At 37.0% G+C, this 21,354-nt stretch overlaps 1 protein-coding gene across 1 annotated transcript in view; it reads left to right on the top strand.

Moving 5' to 3' along the window:
- Window positions 1–21,354, top strand: part of ABCA13 (ATP binding cassette subfamily A member 13) — a 461,928-nt gene that overhangs the window by 427,145 nt on the left and 13,429 nt on the right. The window contains exons 56-58 of the mRNA XM_056138421.1: window positions 4,432–4,566; window positions 6,807–6,910; window positions 10,136–10,228. Coding sequence (XP_055994396.1) covers window positions 4,432–4,566; window positions 6,807–6,910; window positions 10,136–10,228 — 332 coding nt within the window. The remainder of the gene's footprint in view (window positions 1–4,431; window positions 4,567–6,806; window positions 6,911–10,135; window positions 10,229–21,354) is intronic.

Raw genomic sequence — 21,354 nt, 5'->3', positions numbered from 1 at the left:
CGCCTGCAGCCAGATGAAGCTCAGGGGCAAAATACCACCTAGAGGTTTTTCTCCTTTCCCTAGTCCAATAACTTAAATACCACCTTAATTAACACCTTAATTCTACTTCTTAATATTAGTCATTTTATATGGACACAGTAAGAGATAAATTAAGCTTGTAGGGTGGCTCTCCTGGGAATATCTCACTATGGATCCTAGACTACAGTGCTCAGGCCAGGTGAGCCCTTCCTAACCCTAAGCAGGGTCGTTGTCTAGTTGTTTCTCTTTGGATTATGATAATATTTGTCCATGACATGCTCTTAACTTATACTTAAGTATTATGGCGCTTTGACATGGTCCATTTTGATGCCAGGGTAGCTCACAGCTTGACCTTGGTTCCTCCAGTCCCTCGGCAGGACTGCTTTTGGGGATCTAGGAAGGGCAACTGAGGCTTAAGTCCAGAAAATGATGCCCAGGAATGTGTATCATTAGGAGTCAATTAACTCCCAAGTTACAAAACCAAAGCATTAACTGTCTTCTTTTGTCTATACAAAAAGGACATTACTCTGAATTAACTATGCAAAGGACTTAAGAAGAAGAGAAAAACAGTATTTACAAGTTAACAGAATCTAATTAGTACATAAAGGTGACTGACTGGTTGGAGAAGCAAAGCACTAAGAAAGAGGTCACAAAAAAACAGAGGAATGGGAGCACTGTGATGGGAGTAACCCAATGAACCTAAACTCCCTGTGGCAAGGAAGAAAGGACAAATCAGTGTTATCCTACACCCTTCCAAGGCTGAGCTTGGGTTACTTTGTGCCTCATCTTCTGTTTAATCACAAAATAAATGAATGTGGGCAGAGGTGTGGTCTCTTTCGCTTGCTACATGCCTTTGGTGGCCATGAGTCGCTTCCCCACTCTGGCCTACAGCCACCAATACATGCTTGAAAGATGGAACAGGGCCGCCATACTAGTTCGTGATCAGTCGTAATTGATTCCAATCTTGTCTCCTCTGCCTTTTTCCAGTTTCACCTACTCCTGGATTCCTCCTGTCCCCCATGTGGCTCTCTCCTCTCCCTGCGCTCTGTCTTGCAGCCTTAGTCTAGATCCCTAATCAGCCCAATCATTCATGGTATCAACTACCCCTAGGTCTGATAGCATAATCAACATAGGTAAAGCCCTTCCCTTTCTTCCTGGGAAGCTCTTCTAGGACAAAGATACCCTGCTTGGAGATCCTATCAAGGGCAGAATTTCATCTAGGGGCGTGCTTCTCCTTTCCTTAGTCCAACCACTTAAACAGTTATCTTAATTACACTTTTTAATAACATTAGTCATTTTGTATGGACACAGTAAGAGATATATTAAGCTTATAGGGTGGCTCTCCAGGGGACATTTCGCTTTAGGTCCCAGACCGCAGTGCTCAGGCCAGATGAGCTCTTCCTAACCCTAACAGGGTCGTTGTCTAGTTGTTTCTCTTTGGATTATGACAGAATTTGTCCATTACTGTGCTCTTAACTTACAGTTAAGTATTATGGTGCTTGGCCTGGCCTGTTTTGATGCAGGATAGCTCACAGCTTGACTTGGGTTCATCCAGTCACTTTGTCAGGACCCTGCTTTTGGGGTACTAGGAACTAAGAGCAACTGAGTTGAGAAAATATGAGAGATGCCCAGGATTAAATAATATTCAGAGTCAATTAACTCCCAAGTTACAAAAGCATAGCATTAACTGTTTTCCTGTCTCTGTACTAAAACAAAACTGCTCTAAAGTGAACTATGTAAAGGACATAAGGAAAAGAGAAAAGCAATATTTCACTTTCCAATACAAATCCAGAGATTTCTGAGGAATTTGATTTCACAAGTCACAGGTACTGTTTAGGGAAAATAGGTGATTAACCAGTTGGGGGAGAGAGCACAGAAAATCAGGCTTAACTCTTTTGCAAACCATAACACCCAAAAGGAGAGAGAGAACAGAGGGGAATGCCCTGCCACAGAGGCAGTTTGGGATGGGGGGATTGGGGGGTGGGGTGGGGTAGGAGGGATACTGGGATCTGTGATGGTGGGAAATGGGCACTGGTGGAGGGATGGGTATTCGAAATAAATAAATAAATTTTTAAAAAAAGATAAAAACTAACTAGAAGGAAAAATAAGACAGAGAAATGGGAATGTCTCAGGAGCACTGTGAATGGTGTAACCCAATAAACCTAAGCTGCCTGCGGTAAAGAAGAAAGAACATACCAATGTTATCCTACAATATTCCATCTTTTAGGACTCCGAAGTTGATATATCTTCTGATATATTTGCTACTCATATAGATTATCTTTTTTGGGTTGGTATCTTTTTTAATCATGGGATGGGCAGTCACAGCAGTTATTTCTGTGATTTTGGCATGAAATCCTTTGTTTCTGAGGAAATGTTAAGTCCCGAGACAACCCTTCTGTTCCTCAGCTAAGTCTAGCCTTGTTCCAGATTTCATCAGCATGTCTGAGTCCCAGCTGATTATTGACCCTTTCCTTATTTTTAATAAATTCATGATTTATAGTCTGTGTAACAACATTTAGGTTTTTAGTAAAATTGTTAAACATTGAAATGTTTCCTGGTTTCATAAAATAAATGTTCACATTTGGACAAGCTTATTTAGAAACTTTTGTCTCATACTTTTTTTCACTGAATTTTTAAAATGTTATTTTATTTTACTTTTTCCTTATCAACTTTAATTTATATAATGCTGGTCTTTGGATAAAGAAGATGGGAATAAAATATTGTATATTCATTGTAATTTCAATTTTGTTTTTTTCTACATATCTGAAAATGAAATAGAAGTTTGTCAGTGTGTCATTTTGTTGAGCCCATTGCTTCTCTGGCAGTGATAACTATATAATGGTATTCCCTTCCCTTAGATACCTTTCCTTCATGTAAATGACACCTTATTTCTCAGTGAGGTTCCTATCATGTTCTGACCTTATGTGATTATTTATGAAAGATATTGTAGCACTGTAGCACTGCCCCCCCATTGTTCATTGATTTGCTCAAGTGAGCACCAGTAACGTCTCTATTGTGAGACTTGTTGTTAATGTTTTTGGCATATTGAATACATCACAGTAGCTTCTAAAAGATATTATCTAAAGAAAATAGTGAACACAGTATATAATTATTGTTTTAATGCCAGCCATTATTTTACTTCATCTTCATGAAGTAGTACATCTAGTAATTTTGTTCTGAATCATTTAAACTTATTAAGCATTTATTTTTATGCACTTTTATCAAAGACATTTTAATTTATACAATACTAGTATTTGGATAAAAGAAGATGGGGAAAATATAGTATATTCATTGTAATTTCAATCTTTTTGGGTTTTATTGCATATCTAAAAATGAATGCAAGTTTCTCTTACACTGAAGGAAGCCGTGTTAATCTCAGGAAAATTATATTATTGGTTGAAGTAAGAATAAAGTAATGACCTCTAGACAATGATGTTATTGGCAGATAATAAGAAATTAAAGATTATACATAGGAAATTTTGATCCTTGAAATTTGCTTTCTTTTTAATATCCTCAGGTTATCTCTATCTGGGTTTTATTACAACTCACTTCCTGCCCAGTTTCCTTTTTTAAAAAATATAAACCTTTTACTTGACTATTGTAGATTTGCAACATTATGAATGATAATGTAGTAATTTCATACCTTTACACGCAGGTGTAACTCTTCCCACTATAAAAAATTTAGTGTCATACTACCATATAAAAATATTCCTCAGTTCATTTCTCTCTTCCTCTTCCATTATACAGTGATAGCTACCATAGTTTTCTCTGCATTTAGAAGTTTGCTTCTTGTTAGTTTTTGCTCTTTAGTAATTAATCTTCTACAATTTTGTAAATCAATCTAATAATTGTCTTTTCCTTTCTTATTTCACTTAACCAAGCAACTTCAGTCTAAATTTTGGCTAATTTTTCTTCTCACTTTGATTTGGATTTGTTTTCTGGGCTCAGTCTTGCCTAAGTTATAGCAAGCCCTGCTTACTTCGGTCCTGACTCAAGGATGTTAATACCACAGTGTTGACCTTTAACTGAAAAACTGAGATTATCAAACTGGGGACAGGAGGAAGAAGTGAGAAGGAAGAGGTGGACTAGAAATGACAAAGTGATAGAGGGTCTTGGGCACTATGGTGGTACTGAAGGTTTAGTAAAACCATGAAATTTAACATCATTCTAACTATATTAACTAAACTACAAATTAAAAGTAACCATTTTTAAACAAGATAACTTTGATATTTTACAGATTCTAAAACTGAACTGAATAGTTTTCAATTATCCATTTGAAGCGAGGGAAGGTATTTCAGGAACAGTGGAAATCTGTAATGCAGTGAACAGGATGTTGGGAGGAAGGGTTAGGATTCATGATTGAGAATGTTCTTCAGTGAACAAATGTTTTCAAGGAGAGCATCTATTTTCCAGGTTGCTGGGGACCTCGTGCAGCGTTTACACCTAGAAGCCCATGTGGACAAACCTGTGGGCACCTATAGTGGTGGTACCAAGCGGAAGCTCTCCACAGCCCTGGCCCTCCTGGGAAAACCTGATCTTCTTCTATTGGTGCGTTGTAGAAATTTCAAATTATCAGTGACCTCAAATCATCTGTTCCTTCACAGAAAAATTCAAAATTTGAAATGTATGTTTTTGAACTAATAAACTCTTTGCCTTAAAATATTTTCTAACTTGCAAATGTATCTTTTAATCATCTCCTATTTCACATCGAAGATTCAATAAAACTTTTACTTGTAAAATAATATTTTAAAAGGATACCTGAATGTACCTTTAATCTGAATACAAATATACACTTATCATCTAATTAATTATCTCTCAGGGTTTTCTTACCTGCAGATATATTATTGTCATAGCTATAGAGATACCACCAAGAGTGACCAACAGTGAATCTTGAGGAAGTGTTTGGAGACAATATAGATTGTTGTAGAAGAGAAATAATTCAACCAGAGAACTGAGCTTTATCAGTTACTTTACAACAATGTCATTTGTAATATATAATTAAATTAAGTTAATCCATTAATTATAGGTGTCCAGTGTCAAGACACAGAACCAGTTGTCTTTAACTTAAAAATAGCCAATGACAATTTAAAAACAATAAATTAAAGTTGTTCCTGTTCTATACATTAAACTCTAGTCACTAGAATTCCTCATAGAGCTTTGTAATTGTAGAAATTTTGATGAATATAAAAAGATTGTCTCTTTTGCTTGCCAAATATATATTTCCATTATAGTTTATTAATTAGAAATAGCGCTTCAATGCTTCAATGTGGAGATTATTGAATTTGTAAAGACTGTATAGGAAAGATGATTCTATCATGTTCTGCTATCTTAGATGGATTTTCATCTTACTATATCTATTTGCGTGTTTTTTTTCAAGACCCCAAATCAAGATGATTGCATAATTCTGTATTCTGAAAACGGCAATAAGAACTAACATTTCTATAATTATTCAGTTTGCAAACTATGTTTTCTTTCTAAGAAGGAAAGTGGCTATATAATTTCAGCAGAATTATCTCTTGTGCAGTTTTGCTCAGCACATCTCTAGTTAGGATGGGGTCAAGTCGCACTCACAGCAACCCTCACATTTTCGTCCCACACAGCTGTGCTCTTTGTTTATTTCTCATTACATTATTATGTCGATTTGCTCGAGCGGGCCCAGTAACGTCTCCATTGGAGACTTTGTTGTTACTGTGTCTGGCATATCGAATACTCTCGGTAACTTGCCGGGCTCTCCGAGAGGGGCGGAGGAATCGAACTCGGGTCGGCCCATGTTGGCCGCTTGTAAGGCGAACGCCCTACCCGCTGTGCTATCGCTCCATGAAGGTGGAAATCTGAATTAATTGTTGGGTTCCAATTTTTATTTTTGTCTCAATGATATCTTGCATGTATTGTGCATGTATCCCTATTGTCTGAAAATTTCCCAATTATTGTGTCTGTCTACTGGAGTCCTTACATATAGACAGACATGAACTCCATAGCTATATACACTTTAATGACTATGATGATGGTGAGAATTTGTGTCTCTGTTGGAATATACATTTAACACACTTAGGTTCTCCCCTCAAAAACTCACAGTAGCCACTAATATAAAGGGCAGAAAGATTTAGGATTATATATAAAAATCTTTAAATTTATGATTATATATAAAAATGCTAAAAATCTTAGGATTACATTTAAAAATTTTTATGATATATGAATAGTCACTATTTACTTATTTTATATGAGCAGTACTCATATATCGCTGGGTTTGCAGTTGTTTATTTTTCTATACTGTGCCATTCTTTTGCTCAGTTCTTCTGTTCCCACAAACACCCTTCCTTTTAGATGATCCTAAGTCGGATAATGAATATTTTTAGTACTCCTCAAGTATAGAAAAAAAACAGAAATACATTATACGGTGTAGAAATTTCCCTCTCAGAAGTGGTTCAAATAAGTGTTCTCATATTTATTGAAGTAGAGAACTTTAGGTTCTAAGGAATTTCTCTTTGATTGATGTTGTTAAGTAAATGAAACCTTCTACTTCCTTGTAGCCTTCTAGGATATATTATCCTGAAATTTAAGAGAGGTTGAGGATGCATCAAGGGCAATCTACCTAACAAGATGACCAAAGAAAATATGGTTGACAGGAAGCTGTAGCCCAAGCTTGCTGTGTGCAGTGCATGGCAGCGGGGAGCACTATCTGACTAAGCCAGAGGACCATCCTCCCTGGCCAGGTCTGGTCTCTATATGCCATGTGCTTGCTTCCACGTGACTCTCCCAAGGCCCATCTCTCTGTTTTCTTCTTTCAGGATGAACCCAGCTCTGGGATGGATCCCTGTTCTAAGCGGTACCTGTGGAAAACAATAATGAAGGAGGTTCGAGAAGGCTGTGCTGCAGTGCTAACATCCCACAGGTGAGTTTTGTCCTTTCTCCCAGACAGGCTGAGGAGCAGAGTTGTGGAACGCACAGTTCCAAGCTAGTGCTATCCAAGCTGTGATTCATTCCTATAGCAACACTATAATGGAAATATAACTATCAGTCTCATGTACTATTCAGTTCCCATTGTATAGATGAGTAATCAGGAAGGACACACAGCTGTAGGGAGACATAGATGCAAACTGAACCAAAGGATTTGTCATTAACAACCTACTTGCCTTATACGCTATTAGTGTTTCAGAGATTTGTTATTAACTGAACCTTTACTTTGTCTTACCTCAGTGGAAAAAATAAACTGAAATGATTTGTAAAAGGTGTCTTCTTTAAACTCATATAGTCCCTTCTTCATAGACTCAATCTTGTCATCTGATTTCAAAATATTGCCTTATTTTTCACTTTGTTCAAAGCTAATCTCAGATTTCATAAAATTCAAGCATACAAATTAAGTCATATGAGTTGTTTACTAAACATTCCGAGATTAAATGGAGATCAAGCTCCTTTTTAATTGAATCACCATGAGATACACAATTACAAAGCTGTTCGTGATTGGGGTTCAGTCATACAATGTTCCAACATCCATCCCTTCACCAGTGTACATTTCCCAACCACAATGTCCCCAGTCTCCTGCTGCCAGCCCTCTTCCCAACGCCCCCTACCCCAACCTGTCTCTATGGCAGAAACTTTTCTTCTTTATCTCTCTCTCTACTTTAATACAGTATAGTATATATTTGCAATACAGATACTGAGAAGTTATCATATTTGCTCCTTTATATACTTTCAACACACAGTTCTTATCCAGAGTGATCATTTCCAACTATTTTTTGTCATAGTGGTCCCTTCTCTATCCCAGATCAGGCTTTTTTGATTAGACTGTATTTTCCCATGATGTAGGTACAATGTGATCTAAAATATATATATATGAATCTGAAATTTTACTTTACTTGAAAGTTAACAAAATTGATGTGGCTAGTTTCCTGAATGCTTGCAGAAGACACAATATCCCTGAGAGAGAAATTTTTGTACTCATGATGAGAATAGTAGTGAGAATGTCATGATGAACATTTCTTAATTGACTGAGTTTCTTTTTCTCTGAAAGGTCATATAGAGAGTCACTCAGTTGACATTAACTATGTTCCTGTCCTGTCTCCTTCTGACATCTGTTGCATGTGTGTGCAGCCTTGCAGATTGTATATATGTTGCTAATACTAATTTTAGCCTACTCAAGTCCATCTCTGTTCCCAATTGGCTCCATTGGCATCAGATATGGTCAAACTATTGCTGTGTATTGTAGACCATAGAACATAGCTCCATTCAACGTTGTTAGAGAAACTGTCTTTAGTCTGTTCCAACCATATAACTCTATGTTGATAAAGATAAAGAGACTAAAATTATTATTTACTTATTCAAAGTTTGGCATTTGTTTATGTTCCATTTGTTAATTTACAAAATTCTTTCTTTTTGGGGAGGGGGTCACACCCGGCGATGAACAAGGGTTACTCCTGGCTTTATACTCAGAAATTACTCCTGGCAGTGCTCAGGGGACTATCTGGGATTCTGGGAATTGAAACTGGGTTGGCCGTGTGCAAGACAAATACCCTACCCGGTATACTATCGTTCCAGCCCCTACAAAATTCCTAAATTGGTGATTTTATTAATTTTGTCAACTTTTTTGTTGTTTTAAGATAAATAATTTGTCAGTGTCCACTTGACCACAGTAAGAAATCTTGCTCTTTTCTCTTTTCTTCTTTTCTTTAGAAAATGAAAGTTTATGTTGAAATTAAGTGTAATAAGAGAGCTATCATAAAGTATTATCAACTTAAAATATTTTTAAATTTTGTGAATTATTTTTTATTGAAGTGCTATTTGCTAAATCTTTATGCTCTTGGGTAGATTCTAAGAGTTTATAAACTAGTATCATGTTAAAATTTCCTCTTAAATGAACTATTGTGAACCACTTTTATGAAAATAAAATATATAAAAATACAAAAATAAATAAATATAATTTCCTCTTAGTTCTCATGTAGCAACTACTTACCAGACACTTTTAAGAAAGACTGCATATTGCTGTGGTTTCTCCTTTATGACCTATTTACTTTAAAATGTAACTTTAGGCCTGGAGAAATAATATAGCAGGTAGGGTACTTGCCTTGTACACAGTCAAGGTACTTGCCTTGTACACAGTTCAATTCCCTGGCACCACGAATGGTTTACAGGGCCCCACCAGGAGTAATTCCTGTAAGGAGAGGAAGAAATAAGCCTGTGTACTGCTTGGTATGGCACCCAAAGAAAATTATCTTTAGTTATGTAAATACATTCATATTCATGCAATATAAAAGTCTAAATGACTCAAGACTGATGAAAACAGGAAATGTTTTGATTGATTTAGGAATTTTTAACACAGTAGATTTCAGCTGACGATTTTAAAATTGTCCAATTGTCTCTTAATTTGATGGTCACTTCTTCCATTTTTTCCTACTTTATTTTAAAGGACTATGGCTATAGCATGGGGCAGAAGACTGAGAATAAGAACTTTATATTCCATTTACTTACTAAAAGGAATTGAATTTAGTGTAAAATGAAATGATCATTCCTGGCTCACTTTCATTAATTTTATAACTATTCTTCTAAGGATATAATTTTAACTAACTATATAATTAGTTGGGCAGGGCATTTGCCTTGCACGCAGGCCAGCCCAGCTGAGCCAGGTTCAATTCCTCCACCCCTCTTGGAGAGCCTGGAGAGCTATCAAGAGTATCTCGCCCGCGTGACAAAGCCTGGCAAGCTACCCGTGACGTATTCAATATGCCAAACACAGTAACGACAAGTCTCACAATGGAGATGTTACTGGGCCTGCTGGAGCAAATCAATAAACAACGGGAGGACAGTGCTACAGTGCTGTATAATTAGTTACATAAATAAAATATTTTCAATTTAAATTTTTTGCTTTGAGGAGATTTTCATATAGACAATAAATTGATGTACAATAAAAATATTTGTGTCTACTTGTTAATTTCAATGTTTAGTTCAAGCATCTTCTTTCCTTTTTTTTAATACATGAAAATAGAATCTTGCTTTTCAATTATTGCACACTAGGAAGAGAAAATAAGGTGTCCACTTTTAGCTCTTGACACAAGGTGAGCTAGGAGGCAGAGCCTTGTCTCTTCTGAACACATCTTTAACTTGTTTCTTTTCTCCCCCCTAGTATGGAGGAATGTGAGGCGCTTTGCACAAGACTCGCCATAATGATTAATGGCAGCTTCCGCTGCCTTGGTTCTCCCCAGCATATTAAAAACAGGTACTCCAAATTTTCTTTTTTCAATTGAAATGGTTGCTTAAATCAGTATTAAGATAATGTTATGTTTTAGTGAAGGCACTGGGCCAATAAATCATGGCATAAAATAGGAGGTGAAAAAGTGAAGTGAAGGTTGTTTGTATGTATGTATGTGTGTATATATGCATGCAAAATATTATCAGCAGAAAATTAAGACCCTACACCTCCCCAACATGGAGTCCAGGGGAAGATATTTTATATCTATGAGGACCCATTCATAAGCTTTTTTCTCTTACTCTTCGTTTTTACTTCTACCAGAGGATACATTAGGACCAAGAGATAAGGGTAGTTGGGGATAAGATTGAGGAGTAAGATGCAAAGATTAGGAATATGACCTCCTGGACACAAAATAACTTGTAGAAAGGTCATGCCCAATCTTGTTCTGAGAAAATCATAGTGCTTCACCTTTAAAAGTGACTTCCCTACAGGGTAAAAGTGTGTAACATCATGCCAATATTGTCCCATAGTTCCTCCTTACTTTACTCACTCTTGAACACGCATCAATTTATGGATTCTTAGTTCTAATATTTTTATTTATTTTTTTATTGGTGAATCATCATGAGGTACAATTACAGACTTACAAACTTTTGTGCTTGTGTTTCAGTCATACAATGCTCGAATACCCATCCCTCCACCAGTGCCCGTTCTCCACCACTGATAATCTCAGTAACCCTCCCAATCCCGTCACCCTATCCCCCATTCCCCACCCCACCTCAGTGGCAGAGAGTCCCTTTCTCCCCACATCTACACCAACACCTGTTGCTTTTGTTGTTTTGGATGTGGGCCAATCTCCGTGGTGTGCCATGATATCTCTCATTGTTGTTTTGATCTGCATCTCCCTGATGATTAGTGATGATGAGCATTTTTTCATGTGCCTTTTGGCCATTTGGATTTCTTCTTTGAGAAATTTTCTGCTCATTTCACCACTTTCTGATGTAGTTGGATGTTTTCTTCTTGTGGAGTTCAACCGGTGTCTTGTAAATCCTTGCTGTCAACCCTTTATCAGATGGGTATTGGGCGAATATTCTTTCCCATTCTGTAGACTGTCTTTGTATTTTGGTCACTGTGTCTTTTGATGTGCAGAAGTTTCTCAGTTTAAGGTAGTCCCATTTGTTTATCTCTGTTTCCACTTGCTTGGCTAATGGAGTGTCACCTTTAAAGATATCTTAAGCTTCAATGTCTTGGGGGTTTTGCTGTTCTTGTCTTCAATGTACCTCATGGATTCTAGTCTGATGTTGAGGTCTTCAATCCATTTTGATCTGACTTTTGTGCATGGTGTTAGGTAGAGGTCTGCGCCCATTTTTTTGCATGTAGCTGTCCAGCTTTGCCAGCACCATTTGTTTAAGAGATTTTGATTCCTCCACTTCACTTTTCTTGCTCCCTTATCAAAGATTAGATGATTATATATTTGAGGGTGTGTGTCAGAATATTCAGCCCTGTTCTATTGGTCTATGGCTCTGCCTTCGTTCCAGTACCATGGTGTTTTAATTATTACTGCTTTGTAGTACAGGTTGAGATTGGGGAGGTTGATGCCTCCCATATTCTTTTTCCCAATAATTGCTTTAGCTATTCGTGGTTGCTATTGTTCCGGACACCAATTATTAACAATTTTAGAATTCCAGGAGTGCGTGGCTGCAAAAGTGGTCAGATGACATCTCATGATATCCATAACAAGCAATAGAAGGCTGGAGCTATAGCTTCCGGAAGCATTCCCGACTGCGAGACATCTTATTATCTAGTTCTTATTCTGGAGAACGTGGCAGGCTAACAAAAGTATACTACCTGCTTGGCAGAGTCTAGAAAACTCCCTGTGGCATATTTAATATGCCAAAAACCAGTAACAATGATGGGTCTCATTTCCCTGACCTTGAAAGAGCCTCGAATGTGGCACTTTCTAAATCTCTGGGCTAGGAGGAAGGAGATGTTGCTGGTGCCTGTTTGAGGAAATCAATGAACAACAGGATGACTGTTATTCAGTGATTTTTTTTTATTGAATCACAGTGAGATTCACAGTTACAAAGTTGTCACAATTGGGTTTCAGTCATCCAATGTTCCAATATTCATCCCTTCAACATTGTACATTTCCCAGCAGTGTCTCCAGTTTTTTTCCCCTCCTTACTTAGGAAAGTTTTTTTCCCCTACTTAGAAAAACTATGGCAGGCATTTTTCTTATATAATATAATATATATTTATTTCCCAAAATAAATAGTCATTTTATCTCTTTCTTTCTGGCTAAATTTACTCATCATAATATTCTCAATGTCCAACCATTTATAAGCAATATTTATGACTTCATTTTTCCTAATAGCTGTATAGTACTCCATTGTGTAGATGTACCATAGTTTCTTTATCCAGTCATCTGTTCTCAGCAGTCAGGGTTGTTTCCAGATTCTAGCTACTGTGAATAGTACTGCAATAAAGATAGAAGTGCAGAAGACAGAAGACATTTTTTTCTGCGTATTTTTTGGTCCCTGGGGCATATTCCCAGAAGTGATATTGTTAGGTCAAATGGGAACTCAATTTGTAGTATTTTGAAGAATGCCCATTTTCTTTTCAAAAAAGGCTGGGCCAGTGAGTATTCCTATCAACAATGAAAGAGAGTCCTTTTCTCTCCACATCTGAGCCAGCACGGTTTGCTCTTGTTCTTTTGGATGTGTGATAGTCTCTGTGTTGTGAGATGATATCTCATAGTTGTTTTGATTTGCATCTATCTGATGATTAGTAATGTAGAGTATGTTTTCATGTGGTTGAATTTCTTCTTTGACTAAGTTTCTATTCATGTCTTTTCCCCATTTTCTCCAACTTCAAATTATGTTACAAAATTATAGTTATTAAAAGATGACATTGTAATAAAAACAGACCTTGAAGACCAATGGAATAGAGTTAAATATCCTGAGATAGACCCTCAAATATATGATCATTTAATCTTTGATAAAAGAGAAAGAAATTTGAAATGGAGCAAGGAAAGCCTCTTCAACAAGTAGTACTGTTAAAACTGGGAAGCTACAATCCAGACCTCTTTCTAAACCATGCACAAAAATAAGATCAAAATGAATTAAATAGCTCAACATCAGACCTGAATACATATGGTACATAGAAGAAAATGTAAATAAAAGCCTCCATGACATTAAATATAAATTCATTTTCAAAGATGAAACACTGCTGACCAAGCTAGTGGAAGCAAACAGAAACAAATGGGACTGCATGAAACTAAGAAACTTCTACATCTCAAAAGAAATGGGAAAAATTATTTACCAAATAGCCATTTGATAAAGGGTTAATATCTAAAGATATATAAGTCACTGATATAATTTTACAAGAAAAAAATCATCAAATCAAACCAAAAAATAGGGACATATGAATAGTTTTCATAGTGTATATTTTTTCCAACACAGTGGTAAGATTGAGGATCATTCTTTTGGTGCAGTCCTAGTTATGTCCTTACTCATTTAGTATAATAGTGGATCTCTTTGTCTTCTTCCTTTACTACCCGGCTGTTAAGCTCTACAAATTATTAAGTGATTGTTCTATTGTTTTCAACAATTCCTGGGCATGCATATTATTCAACATTGCAATCCAGTAAAACTGACTCCTTTATACCTTCCAAAGTAGTTTGAGATTTGTTCTCAGTTTTCCTTTCTTTAGTTTTCTCTTGAAACGTAACCAATTTATCATTTTGTTTTGTTTGTTGGAGATTTAACCCAGGTCAGCTATACGCAAGGCAGATGGCATACTCACTGTACTGTCTCTCCAGCCCTGGTTTACATTTTTGGCTATATTTTCTTGGATATATACATTTTTCCCCAATGATACTTCACAACGACTTCCCATGTTGTTGTTCATAGACTCAGATTCTTTAGACTAAAATTCAAAATAATCTGTTTTAGCCCTACTGGCTCATAAGACAAAGTCTTAAATTCTGTAATGAAGACAATGTGTGATTTTCTCTAAGGGACTACTTGCTGGATTTTCTGAGTACTCAGGAAAGGTGTGTGAACAGTAACATATGCTTTTTTTCATTTATCTCTTGAATAAATTCATTAATGGAAGAAAGGGTTTCTTGACCCCAGTGTTCTTAGTAGGCTATGGCCAAAATAGAGCTAACATATCATAAATGAGGGTTCAGAAAAGTAGGAAGCCTCTACTTCTTTGTTGCACTTTTCTAGAATTTATCTTCACTCTCAGTAACTTGAACAGAATAAGAAATGCTGGCATTTGGAAAGAAAGCCCTGTGTTCTACTAGTTTTCCATTTTCTTGGTCTGGAGTGAGAGACAAAAAAGCAGGTGGCAAGCCAAATATAACATAATCTTGCATTTCTCATTAAATTTATTGGAATTTACTTTTTACTTCCTGTATGCAGAAAGTCCTTTATTAGTGGTTACTTTATGAGTGGTTACTTTTATAATTTTCAACGAGTAAGGTGTCCATATAGGTATTTTCATTGTGCTGGAAGCCTTTCTAGTATATTTGAGGTAGATAGTTGGGCAGGGGTCCCTTGGAAAAGAATTTCAGAAAACACATAAAACAAGATAATATTTGAAAAGAGTTTTCTTGATTTGCCCCAAGCCAAAGACCAAGACACTCAACTGAACCCAGACTTAAAACAAGCTTCAGGCCCAAATTTAAGACTGACTCAGCTCAATGACTCATATCTCCACACTTTATTTTAAACTCTGTTGTTTATGAAGTGGTTAATGATGATTTCTTACAGGCATTCAACATTCCTATACCAATCCCACCACTACTGTCATCTCCCTTAACCTTTAACTCCATTTTCCCATCCAGCTCTCAAACCTGCCCCCATTGCAGATCCACAGTATTTTATCTTCTATTGCTTTTTTACCACTAAATGGCTAACGGGGTGATTAAAAATATTTCTATAGAAGTAAATTTAAAGAGCTATTTGCCAGAGCAAGTTTCAAGTTTCTGATAATAATTCTGAGAATGGTGTACTCAATTTCCTATTGCGCTGGGTGGGACCTCCAGGAGTTTCCAAGGCTGCAAGTGCATCCTTCACATCAAAGGACGGCTTGAAGAGTTTGTCCTTGGAGAGAAATTTTGAAGGTGTGTCCAGGTGCAGTGTGGGCTGCTCCTGAGGCGGCTTGTCCTCTGCAGCGGGCAGTCTCCTGCCCCAGTGCCTGGCTGTCCTCGCTGGTGCCCGTTGGAGGGGAACGGGTTGAGCTTTCCTCCCTGCCCCGACCAGGGCTCCAGCAGCCGAAGACCTCCAGGACCAGCCACCACTATGCTGAGACCACTCTCCGCACACCTGAAGGTACCGGCAGAGGGACAAAGCCACGCGCGTTCCAGGGCCGAGATCTCCAAGCCTACTCGGATTGGGACCGAGCACCCTCCACCCAGATCCTCCAAATTCCAGTAGGCGGGGGTCACACCCACCAACTGGCCCCCTGGCGCCGTGTAATCCCAACAGCGGTCAAGACTCAGAGACTATAAAAACCAGCTCCCAAAACCGCTTATTATGACATCTCATTCCTACTTTGGACAAACTGGCAGGCTACCGAATGTAGCCTGCCCACACGGCAGAGTCTGGCAAACTCCCCGTGGAGTACCCAATATGTCAAATACCAGTAACAATGATGGGTCTCATTCTCCTAAAGAGCCTTGAATATAATCTCAGGGCTGGGATGAAGGAGACGTTACTGGGGCCTGCTCGAGGCAATCGATGAATAACAGGATGATTTGTGATTTGTGAAATTTAAAGAATTTGTTGTATTTCACCATGGGGACAATAAGTCATTGTTTCAGAGTTTATTACTAAGCTGTATTGCAAATTTAGCCTTTTGTGTTAATGTTTTTGGTAGTCAAGATTGGTTAGCTTCTATGTTACATCCCATTGCTATTGGGATTTCAGTACTGTAGGGTTTGTTGATTTCACTCCAGATCATCCAGAATATTTAACTTGCCAGTTAAATATTTAACTGGCCAGAAGCATGGCGGAGGCTTTGGGGTGTGGGAGGAGCAGCTGGGGTTTTATTAGAGTGAGAGCTGGTTTATCCCCCTCCTGAGATTGCCCTAGAGGTATCACTTAGGAATAAATATCTTAGAAATTTTTGTTGCTAATTGATCTTTTTCAAGATTTATTTATAGGATCTGGAACAGGACAGGTAGATGAGCTTTCATGACAGTGGTGGTGGGATGTGTACCTCAGACCAACCCCTTAAGAAGACAATTTCTCATGAACAAAATATTATTAAAGAGATTAACTTATATCAAAATCATTTTTTCTTGACAAAGCTATACCAAGATTCAAAAAGCCCAGTCAATTCGGGGAAAAGACCTATAATATGAGCTTTGTAAAAGCAAGGAGTATGCACTTGACTCTGGACTTCACCCTAGGTGTGCAGATTCTTTATTTACATTACAGAACATTCCAGTTTGGAGGGCTTCTCACTTATAAAGTAGTGGTTACTATTTCTTTCTTTTGAGTTATGGAGATTTTCGCTCATATTTTCTAAACAATAGTATTTTACTTTACCATTCTCCTGGAATCCTTTTCTGTAAGGACAGGTAACAAACTGGGAAGCTTGATCAGGAGTAGTTCCTTGAAACCAGAAGACAGTACAGTAGGAAATGTGCTTGCATATTCCCAACCTGAGTTCACTTTTCAACACCATATATGATTTCTGTGCCTATCAAAAGTAAGCCCTGAGCAGAGAGCCAGGAATAAGCCATTAGGACAGCTGGGTATGGCCTCCAAACAAGCAAACCAAAAAATTTAAGTGTTGCGGTTGTCTTACACAAAGAGGGCCAGAGAGAGATGACATCTTTGAGATGAGAATCTGCCACTTCCCTGTTGACCCACTTCTGGTCATGTGAGGAAGTGTTTGGGGTAAATCTAGGCAGAGTGTGTTTCATGGATTAGCATCTCCAAGGTGCCTTATGTCTCACCAGCCCCACAAAGAGGCCATTAAACTATACCTGGGTTCTACTTTGTCTACCTACCATAGGAAATGATCCCTGACATTAGATTGTCAAAAATGAGATTATTTATTATGTATATTTTAATAAATAATACAATTTATTTTTATCATTATTATTTTGAAAGATATATGTATCCCAGGAGACAACAGATACAGTTCAGTGGTAGAGTACATGAATTGTGAGCCCTCAAAAAAATTTTTTTTAATTTTATTTATTTATTTATTTTTCTTTTTATTCTTTTTTATTTTTTTATTAGTGAAACACCATGAGGTACAGTTACAGTCTTACAAATTTTGTGCTTGGGTTTCAGTTATACAATGATCAAGATTTTTTTAATTACATTTCCAAAAAGACTGCCATACTCTAAACATTTCAAAGCACAAGAATTTGCTTGTTTGCTTACAGAACAACTTCCTCCTTCCTCCCTACCTTCATATTGATCTTTACTTGCTGACTGAGTGGATGTGAATACTGAAGATTCACATCTAAGGATGGTGTTTCCTTCCTATGTCTCAGTGAAATTATCAAGACACAAATTAGTCTTCTGTGGCCTTTTCCTCCGTGGGGTGTTTGCTTATTCATGTTGGTAAAATCGAAGATGAAAAAAACAGATGCAAAAATAAGTACCTTAGTTCCTATTGCATTAGTTCATTGTGACATTAATGTGGGAATAGATCAATAACTACAGCACTTGTCTATCAGGGTGTCTGATGAAAAATATAAGTTTTGCTGATGGAACTTTTAAATTTCCCAAAGATTTTTCCCATTTGATACTTTTGTCACCAAAAGTATGAACAGACACTCAAACCACAGAAAGGCTGTCTTCTGTTGTTCTGTCTTCTGTTATTAATGCTTCCTATTTATTTGCTATAAGAAAATGTACCACTTTAAAAACTTTAACTGGAGATCATACTCTGACCATGATTCAGCAGGGGCTGTATATGGAGTTCAACAGAATAATAAGAACATCTGAATATTTTAGTTTTTTGATTGCAAGTAGCTAATATTTTTAATGACTTTAAATTGTTTAGTTACAAAAAGAAAATTTCTCAGATTTTATTGGGCATTGCTTTAAACGAGGATACTTTTATATATATATATATATATATATATATATATAAAATGAGCTTTGTTTTTCTCATGTTAATCAGAAAATCACATTTAAACTTTATTTCAACAATGAAAAATAGTTTGATTTCCTTCATATTGCAAACAAGCATTGACTTTTGTACTGAGTAAAAAACATAAATTTAGGATTTTAATTTCATAGACAAGAGTTATGTTTATACTTGAATTTTCTCTTTAAAAGAATCTATTTGTCAAAATAAGTACAGAAAAGCACTCACAATGAGGTCAGCTTCAGAGCTTTATTTAGATTCTTAAATATAAATCTGAAATGAAATAAAATATTCATAGAATATTAAAAAATGCCTGAAGTCATATGTAAACTGAGTCATTTTAGTTTTTTTTTTAATATGCTGAACACAGTAACAACAAGTCTCACAATGGAGATGTTACTAGGCCCGCTAGAGCAAATCCATGAACAATGGGAGGACCGTGACTGTGATTTTTTAATGAATCACCGTGAGATGCAGTTACAAAGTTACACACTTTCGTGATTTCGCTTTAGTCATACAATGATCGAGTAGAACCATCCCTCCACAAGTGCCCATTCTCTATCACCAATGTTCCCAGTATAGCTCCAGGCACCCACACCCCAACCCCTCCACCTCTGTGGGAGGCACATTCCCTTTTAAAACTCTCTCTTTCGGCGTGGTATGGTTTGTAGTACAAGTATTAAGTGGCCATCATGTTTGGTCCATAGTCTACTTTCAGAAGGCATCTCCCATCCTGAGCAGAGCCCTCCAAGCATCATTTACTTAGTGGTCCCTTCTCTATCCCAGCTGCCTTTTCTGCCAGCATGTGAGACCAGCGTCCAAGCTGTGGAGAGCTCTTCCTGGCCCTTATCTCTACTATCCTTAGGTATTAGTCTTCTATTATGTTACTTTATATTCCACAAATGAGTGAAGTCATTCTATGTCTGTCCCTCTCTTTCTGAGTCATTTCTTTTCTAACAGATACATAGTATTTCACTGTGTAGATGTACCAGAGTTTCTTTAACCAGTCATCTGTTCTCAGGCACTTGGGATTTTTCCAGATTCTGGATATTGTAAATAGTGCTGCAATAAACATACAAGTGCAGATGTCATTTCTACTGTACCTTTTTGCATCTCCGAGATATATTCCTAGAAGTGGTATTGCTGGGTCAAATGGGAGCTCAATTTCTAGTTTTTTGAGAAACGTTCACATTGTTTTTCACAAAGGCTGAACCAGTCAGTCAGCATTCCCACCAGCAGTGCAGGAGAGTCCCTTTCTTCCCACATCCACGCCAACACTGATTGCTTTTGTTCTTTTGGATGTGTGCCAGCCTCTGTGGTGTAAGATAGTATCTCATTGTTGTTTTGATCTGCAACTTCCTGATGATTAATGATGAATAGCATTTTTTCATGTGCCTTTTGGCCATTTGGATTTCTTCTTTGAGAAAGTTTCTGTTGAACACCCAATTTTCTGATGGAATTGGATGTTTTCTTCTTGTAGAGTTCAATCAGTGCCTTGAATATCCTTGATATTAACCTCTTATCAGAAGGGTAATGGGTGAATATCCTTTCCCATTCTGTAGACTGTCTTTGTATTCTGTTAACTGTTTATTTTGAGAAGCAGAAGCTTCTTAGTTGAAGATAGTCCCATTTGATTATCTCTGTTTCCACTTGCTTGATCAGTGGCATTTCATCTTTGAAGATACCTTTAGCTTCAATATCCTGTAGGATTTTGGCGATCTTTTCTTCAGTGTACCTTTTGGATTCTGGTCTGATGTTGAGGTCTTTAATCCATTTGATCTGACTTTTGTAAATTATGTTAGGTAAAGTCACTGAGCCCACTTCTTTTCACGTAGCTCTCCAGTTTTGCCAGCACCATTTATTAAAGAGGATTTCCTTGCTCTACTTTACATTTCTTGGTCCCTTATCAAAGATTAGATGATGGTATATTTGACGGTATCTGTTGGGATATTTGACCCTATTCTATTGCTCTGCAGATCTGTCTTTGTTCCAATACCATGCTGTTTTAATTATTACTACTTTGTAATAGTTTCAGGTTGGGGAAGGTGATGCCTCCCATCTTTCCCCCAAAGAATTACTTTAGCTATTCGTGGGGGCTTGTTGTTACATATTAATTTCAGGAGTGTTTGATCAATTTCTTTGAAGAATGTCATGAATACCTTTATAGGGATCACATTGAATCTGTATACTGCTTTGGGGAGTTTCACCATATTCACAATGTTAAATCTTCCAATCCATGAGCAGGGACTGTGTTTCCATTTCCTTTGTTCTCTTTTATTTCTTGAAGGAGCATTTTGTAGTTTTCTTTGTACAGGTAGGTTCTTTATCTCGTTAGTTAAGCTGATTCCTAGGTACTTGATTTTCTGAGGCATGATTGTGAACAGGATTGCTTTTTTCATATCACTTTCTTCTCTCTCATTATTTGTATATAGGAAAGCCATGGACTTTTGGGTATTTATTTTATTGCCTGCAACTTTACTATAAGACAATTGTTTCTAGTTGCTTCTCGGTAGAGGTTTTAGGGTTCTCTAAATATAGTATCATGTCATCTGCAAATAGTGAGAGCTTGATTTCTTCTTTTTCTATCTGGATGCTCTTAATATCTTTTTCTTGCCTAACTGCTATGGAAAGTACTCCCAGCACTGTATTGAATAGAAGTGGTGTGAGTGAGCATCTTTGTCTTTTCCCCTATATTAGAGGGTAGGCTCTTAGTTTTTCTCCATTGAGAATAATACTTGCCGTGGGCTTGTGGTAAACTGAGGTTTTTTTATTGTAATGTAATATTTGTTTTCAGTTTTAGAATTCTGAAAACAAAGTGGGTCAAATGCGTTTTAGGCTGATGAATATAATAGAGTACTAGACTGGAAAGAAGTTACATCTTCCAAACCTTTGACTTGATTTAAAAATGTCTTTTTTTAAACAAAATACATAAAAGATCTTAATAAAAGTAAAACACTGTTTTAAACTATACGAACAATTAGTGATTACTAAGGGGGAAGGGAGAAGGAGATGTTTGCAAATTAAGAAAAAGG

The sequence above is a fragment of the Sorex fumeus genome, unplaced genomic scaffold, assembly GCF_029834395.1.
Source record: "Sorex fumeus unplaced genomic scaffold, SorFum_2.1 ptg000128l, whole genome shotgun sequence".
Lineage (NCBI taxonomy): Eukaryota > Metazoa > Chordata > Mammalia > Eulipotyphla > Soricidae > Sorex > Sorex fumeus.
This window is presented reverse-complemented; position numbering and strand designations above follow the sequence as displayed.